Here is a 7,500-nt window from a genome sequence, read left to right as displayed (position 1 = left end):
CAGTCTCATAAAGTTATTTAACTATCAATTTGGAACTGTGATTAATAATGATGAATATGATTATAATCAAATAACCATATTAATGTTGAGTAGTGGTTGAAGGAGTCATGAATTCTTGTCACAGAAGAGGCTAGAATATCGTTCATATGTACAACATTATATAGACAGCATTTGTAATCAAAAGGTATTTATTCTAAATAACAAGTAAAGCAAATAAAGCACACATCTATAAAATATAGAGTTCTACAAAGAGTCTAGGCTTAAAAAAGAGAGGGAAGTGTTACTTAAAGAGGACTGACTGTCTGTATAAAGCAACACACAACTTTGAATGATGTAGCTTCATGAATATCACAACAAATATACTTAAAAACACACATATAAACCAAATCATAAATTACAGGTCAAATCCTTTGTACTTGCTGATTGCTTATCTAAGCCCAGTTACTTTACTCACAGTCCAGTTGGAAAAGGGGGAAATCCTTTACAATGGAGGGATTGTGGAAGGAAGTTTGATATCAATAATTCAATAATTTGCCATCTTGCAAATTAAATTGCTGGTTCGTCCTTGTTGTCTGATGAAGCTTTCCCTGGCGGTTGCAATGAACTTTGCGTTCATTAATTGGACCTTGGTACGCAGAGTAGATCAGAGTTGCAGTTGTTCAGAATCACTTCTGGGAAGAAGATTTCTGAAGGAGGAGGCCTGATCTCAGCAGGGCTCTGCAGGAGGTGAGGCCTGCTGAGCCTGGTTGTTCTTATCAGAGAGCTAAGATGCAGCTGGATGTAAATTCTGCTGCATTTAAAGGAACACTCCACCGTTTTTTCATATTAAAACATGTTATTCGGGTAAGTAAAACGAGTTGATACAGACCTCTTGCGTCTCAATGCGTGCACTCAATCGCCCTGGCGCGCGGAGCTACTTGGCTAGCACTTAGCTTAGCCCAGTTCATTCATTAGGATCCAAACAGATGGACAGTTAGAGGCGACCAAACTCCTCCACGTTTTCCCTATTTAAATACAGCTACACGAGTAGTTAAACCACCAAGTATGGCGACACAAAATAAAACGTGGAGCTTTTAAGTGGATAAAAAGGAGAACTATAATGTATGGCGGAATAGCACTTGGGAGCACTTCGACTCGGCGCAGTAATATCATCACTCCTGACGGAAGTGAGAGGGAGCGGAAGTGATGATATTACAGTCTGTATCAACTCGTCTTACTTACCCGAATAACATGTTTTAATATGAAAAAACGGTGGAGTGTTCCTTTAATCCACATTAAGTTCAAATTCACAAATGAACCCAAGATTCCCCAGTGGTACCATCACAACATGCTGCCTTTCTGTAACCTGATCTCTGGACCTGCAGGTTTCACTCTGCAGAATGGACAACACTTCACAGGCCAACGGCCTCAATGACACCATCAACTACCACTCTGACTACGGCAACGACTCTGACTTCAGCAACTTCGGCAACGGATCCAGCTTCAGCAACACTCCTTGTTTTAATCCCTTCGGTCGTTACAGTTCTTGTGAAGTTGGAATCATCCAGTTTGTGGTGACGTGCTTTCTCATCTGTGTCGGCCTTCCTCTGACCTTCGGGGCCATCTATGGTCTCTATTCTCAGGTAAGAACGTTACAACTGACACTTATTTATTTACTGAATGTGTCACGGATGGGATGAAGTGAATAATTGACTCCATAATTAAAACAAAGACAAACCTGATTGGACCCTAAACACATGCAGTGACTCCATTCAGCCTTCTCTTAAGATGTAAAGATTAATGGCTCCATTTAACTTTAAAAAAACATATATATAGAATTATTTTAAGTGTTCAGGATTATTTCTGATTTTTATTGTTAAAAATACAGCTCATGTTGTTTGGGTCAGAATGTATCATATATATATATATAAACATCTTGCTCTCAGTCGCCTTACTGCAGTGATTGGCCCCAGCGTCAAAGGGATTTCTTCAACAGCACAAAAGAGATTAATATATATAATAAACTGTATGAATCTGAATCTGAATCTTACAAATACTGCAGCACAAAATGCTTTACAATGAAAACATCACAGGCATAAAAAGACATAAAACAGGGACCAATGGCTAAAATGGAAGGAAGAAAAAAAACGTGTAAAATGAAATTGAAAATATGAAAGATGACATATTTGGGTTTATATGTTTACAGCTGCTTCTGGTTTCCTTTTTGTTTTCCTGCAGGTGAGAAATGGTGAAGTTGCTCCGATCTACGTCATCAACCTTCTCATCTCTGACCTCGTTCAGTTCTGCTGCATGATCGAGGAGGTTGCACAGGCAACTGGGCAGGAGGTGTCCCAGTCTGAATGGAACATGAGCATGGTCTTCTGGTATATTTTCAACTACAGTCTGTTGGCCAGTGTTGGCTTCATGGTGTGCATCGCTCTGGAACGGTAGCTACCTGTCTGTCCAATATGTGTGAAGCTTCAGTGCACTGTATTAAAAAAAACTGTTGTTTTTACAGTAAAAAACTGGCAGCTGTAGTTGCCAGAACTTTACCGTAATAAATACGGTGCAACTTTTACGGTAAAATGATATTAGCACTGTTGATTTCCCGTTTAAGATTGTTAAATTGATAAATAAAAGGTTTTCCCATCAAAAGAAACACTGTTTTGCCATATAATTGACAAGAAAATACTTTATAAATGAAAACGCATAAATTAGATTAATTAGATTAGAATAAGATTTTACCATTAAATATTACAGTATATTTTTGTTAGAGATATGGTGTTTACTACATTTAACAGAGAGAAAAATGTTTTTTTTTTTTTACAAAAGATAAATGCAAAAATGACAGTGATGGCTTGTATATATATATTTCATTAAATACATATTACAGTGTATTTTACAGTGGAGTAATGTATTTTTCAAAAAACAAAACTGTAAAAAAATACTGTTTTGGCTGATATATACATTTACAGTGTTTCATTGTTACTGAAACTGAATTAATTAGGGGTGTGACGATACTCTCAGCTCACGAGATGAGACAAGATTTTAAGAAAACTACAATGACACAATATCCGACTGGACCATAAGACTTTTATTTAACCGAGTTGCATTTTGAACTCTTTACATGCATGATGTAAGCATGAGCTTTTAATAAACTTCTTCTTCCATAAATTGAAACTAAAACTAAAATTTATAAAAGTTAAAATAAGAAATAAAAAATAAAATCCTCCAGAGGGATTAATGAGACTCCGGAGGTGACTTATGGTTTTCCATCGTCACGTAATCGCTTAGCGACAGTTTTGACCGTGATCACATACGATTACACACGGGAGACGCAGCTGTGGCCACCGTCGCTAACTGCAAAACATCGGCAGCTGATCAAAACAAAGCAGCATGGCTAATTATCATAAACACAGCGATCTTGAATTAACCGGCAACTGTGCACAGCATGTCAGTGCTTGTTGTAAACAAACAGACATCGCTAAGTGAACACCTCCTGCAGCAGCAGCACATACACACTGTACTGCTACAGAGCTAACTGTTAGCCTGTTAGCACATACACACTGTACTGCTACAGAGCTAACTGTTAGCCTGTTAGCACATACACACTGTACTGCTACAGAGCTAACTGTTAGCCTGTTAGCACATACACACTGTACTGCTACAGAGCTAACTGTTAGCCTGTTAGCACATACACACTGTACTGCTACAGAGCTAACTGTTAGCCTGTTAGCACATACACACTGTACTGCTACAGAGCTAACTGTTAGCCTGTTAGCACATACACACTGTACTGCTACAGAGCTAACTGTTAGCCTGTTAGCACATACACACTGGACTGCTACAGAGCTAACTGTTAGCCTGTTAGCACATACACACTGTACTGCTACAGAGCTAACTGTTAGCCTGTTAGCACATATACACTGGACTGCTACAGAGCTAACTGTTAGCCTGTTAGCAGGACTGTGCCATTTCGATTTGTTCTTACTCATCTTAACGAGCCCCTGTGACGTCATTCTGGCTGCTTGCTGCTTCCTCTCCTTCTCCTCCTCTTCTTCTTTTCCTTTTACTGCCCCACAGGTCACAAATAGAAGTTTAGATAACTCACAAATCTTGCAAGACTGATTTTTAGCGCAACGAGAAATATTGTCGAGTTAAATCTCACGAGATCTCGTCACACCCCTGGAATTAATAATAACCCATTTATCATTTTACTGTCATGGTTTAGCAGTTTTTCACCGTAAAATCTACAGATATTTTTTACAGGCAGCCTGACTTTGTATCTCTGTAGAACTGTGTCTTGTATTCCAGGTATCTGTTCATCGTCCACCCACTGTGGTACCGCTTCAGACGAACCATCAGGACCTCTGTGCTGGTCTGTGTCCTGGTCTGGATCCTCCCTGCTGCCGTCTACCTCACTCAGCTTTTCCCTGGAATCACCTTCTCCGTCATCGCCTGCATCTTCTTCCTCCTTCCTCTCCCGCTGCTCATATTCTTCCTGGTTGCGACCCTCAGAGCGCTGTATGCTTCCATCTCCGTCCCGACAGACGAAAAACGACGTATTGCAGGAATGTTGATCCTGGTGCTGCTGATTTACTTGCTGTTTTTCCTGCCCACCATCATTCTGATAGTGTTTCAGTCCGTTGACTTTCACAACCCAGCTCTCTCCGACCTGGCTCCTTTGTTCTTTAAGCTGAGTCCTCTTGCTGACTTAGTTCTGTACATTTTAATGAGGAGAGGGACCATGCGCCAGCTTTTGGCCTGTGTGTGTCGCTGCAGAACCGACAGCAATGAAATCAGCTCTGTAACTGTGAATGAAGACACAGAGTGAAGTAGAGAGAGAAGAGCAGAAAACAAAAGGAGAATGACAGAAATCTAGAAAGAATACAGACAGAGACAGATTCGGTCATCTGCTGATATTTGTAGGTAGATTCCCCGTGTGTCATCTGTCTGATTCTCTCCCTAATTACCGATTGTGTTCACCTGGTGCTCCCTTCCCTCCATGTGTTCCAATAGTCTGTGTGAGTTGGTCACCAATCATCGCCTCTAAGTTTCTCACCACCTGGTGGAGGAAGACACAGGGAGTCAGTTTAGATGTTGATGTCGTGGTGTATTGTAGGTTCAGCAGGGAGGAGCAGCAGGTCAGTTTATGAAAGGTTCAGCTGGAGGTGATGAGCCTTCATCATGTGAGCGGATAACCCGACCCAGAGAGGTGGTGTAGATGGCGAATAGCAGGGGCCCCAGCACTGAGCCCTGGGGGACCCCAGCTCTGAGCCCTGAGGAACCCCAGCACTGAGCCCTGGGGGACCCCAGCTCTGAGCCCTGAGGAACCCCAGCACTGAGCCCTGGGGGACCCCAGCTCTGAGCCCTGAGGAACCCCAGCACTGAGCCCTGAGGGACCCCAGCACTGAGCCCTGGGGGACCCCTGTGGTGTGAAGTTGACAACTGTCCACACCAGGATACACTGAATGAGCGTCCTGTCATGTAGGAATAAAAAAAAGGACAGAGACAAGCCAGAGATGCCTATTTTAGAGAGAGTAGAGAGGAGGATGATGAGTCAATATTACATATTCCTTTCTGTAGAACTTCTGTTGCCAAAATTCTCATTTGTTTATCAAGGTGCTGTGGAATGACATAAAAAAAAATCTAACAGAATCATGTTCCTCTTTACATATTTTTAAGACCAAGCTCAAAAAATCCTTATAGATGTTCTACACCTTTGTATTTGTTTTGTTGTATTTTTTATTTTCATCTAGCTATGTAATTTAAGTAAAGTATGGTTATTTATAGGTTTAAGAGGGAAGGTCACGTATAAGCCCTTTGGGCTTTTTGATCTTTCCTGCATTTTTTTTTAACTGTTTCTTGTTCTGTTCTTTCTTCATGATTGTATGTTTTTTTAAGTGCAAACAACAATAAATACATTTTAAAAAGCAGCTGACAAGCCAAGCAGAATAAGAACTGAGGACTTTGCTGCTGCTCTTGCTTCTTTTAAGGCTTCTGGCATAGATAGAAGGTGGAAGTAGCAAATTTGTACTACATGGAAAAAACAAAAAAACATTTGTTGAAGTCATTTTCTTCCTTTTTTATATCTATGATATCTAGAGTCAATAAATGTTTAAACATGGATTCAGTTTTTAGTATTTAGATTTAGATCATTGGTGACAGTCAAACCCTCTGTTTAAGGAGAAGGTGCAGTAGGTGCTGAAAGTTAAAAGAAAAGTTTAGAGATTTGGAAGCAACTGAGTCAAAAGAACTACAAGTTCAGGAAGTACCTAATGTCATCACTAGGGGGCATTATAACCCTTCTGTATGACCTGTTGCTGTGACACTCCAACAGGAAATGATTCAGATAGAAATGATCCCCTGATGTACTTAAAGCTCAACATTTTACTGTGTTTCTATTTATTTATTTATTCATTATCACGTTTGTGTGTGTATTTTATTTCTACTTTAAATGTAAATGCTGAGTGTGAAAGTTAATTTTATTTGCATTTTGAATGTTTTGAAATGAAAATAAAATCTGTGAAACTCACATTTTTTGACTACAATATTTGTATTTTTTTATTTTAAAATTATGTAAAAGTATTAAAGTGTTTAAAGTAATAAAAATCTGTTGATTTGTGAGTTTATAACAGATTTACTGCTTTATTGTGAAACGCTCAGATGACATCACTTCCTGCTTTGATCAGTTTAAACTCCACGCTGTAAAAAAAGAAAAAAAATCGGTTCGTTTTTTACACGCCGTTTTCAAAACTTTATTTAAAACTTGAGTGGATATGTTTAACCGCAGAAAGATCAAATTATTTCAGCAGAAATTCAATTTTAAAAAATCAAAGTTAAACATTTTTAAAAGTGAAGAAATTAAAACATTTTGTTTACGGTGTTTTTTTTTTAAAATCCAGTGGAATCTGTTTGGAGTCTGGTGCCTGAAGTGACGTCACTGAAGCTGAAGAAAAAAACCTGCAGACTACTGGAACATGTCAAAGTTCAAGTGCACACACACACACACACACACACGCACACGCACACACACACACACACACACGCCTACATTCCTGCAGCAGGTTGAACAGGTGAAGTCACTCTGACGGCTAAACAGCCGAGCATTTCAGGTGTTCAGGCGGGTCCCTGCCGACCAATCACAGCTCTGTTTTCACTAATCACACACACACACACACACACACACACACACACACACAGAGGAGATCTGAAGGTTCAGTGTTTATGAGTGCAGCTGAATCTGAAACAAGACGCTGAACAGAAACCTTCCACATTCACTCAGACAGACGAGCAGGTGAGTCGACACACAGGTGAGCAGGTAGACAGGTAGACAGACAGACAGGTGAGCAGGTAGACAGACAGACAGGTAGACAGACAGACAGGTAGACTGACAGACAGGTGAGCAGGTTGTGAGCAGGTACTTCAGGTGTTTGTCGTCACGGAGCCGTAGAGAACAGATCAGAAGGTAAGAGCTGCAAACTGAAATCATGTTTCTGCTGTTTTTTTCTGTTTTTACTG

The 7,500-nt window shown here is 40.1% G+C and overlaps 1 protein-coding gene across 1 annotated transcript in view; it reads left to right on the top strand.

The window, feature by feature from the left end:
• LOC131986955 (G-protein coupled receptor 4-like) overlaps positions 1-4,813 on the top strand; it is a 6,086-nt gene extending 1,273 nt beyond the window's left edge. Inside the window, exons 2-4 of the mRNA XM_059352094.1 lie at positions 1,365-1,622; positions 2,218-2,426; positions 4,294-4,813. Coding sequence (XP_059208077.1) covers positions 1,380-1,622; positions 2,218-2,426; positions 4,294-4,813 — 972 coding nt within the window. The 5' untranslated portion in view covers positions 1,365-1,379. The remainder of the gene's footprint in view (positions 1-1,364; positions 1,623-2,217; positions 2,427-4,293) is intronic.
• The last annotated feature ends 2,687 nt before the right edge of the window (positions 4,814-7,500 follow it).

The sequence above is a fragment of the Centropristis striata genome, chromosome 15 (genome assembly GCF_030273125.1).
Source record: "Centropristis striata isolate RG_2023a ecotype Rhode Island chromosome 15, C.striata_1.0, whole genome shotgun sequence".
NCBI lineage: Eukaryota > Metazoa > Chordata > Actinopteri > Perciformes > Serranidae > Centropristis > Centropristis striata.
The sequence above is the reverse complement of the archived record's forward strand: the minus strand, read 5'-3'. Positions and strand labels throughout refer to the sequence as shown.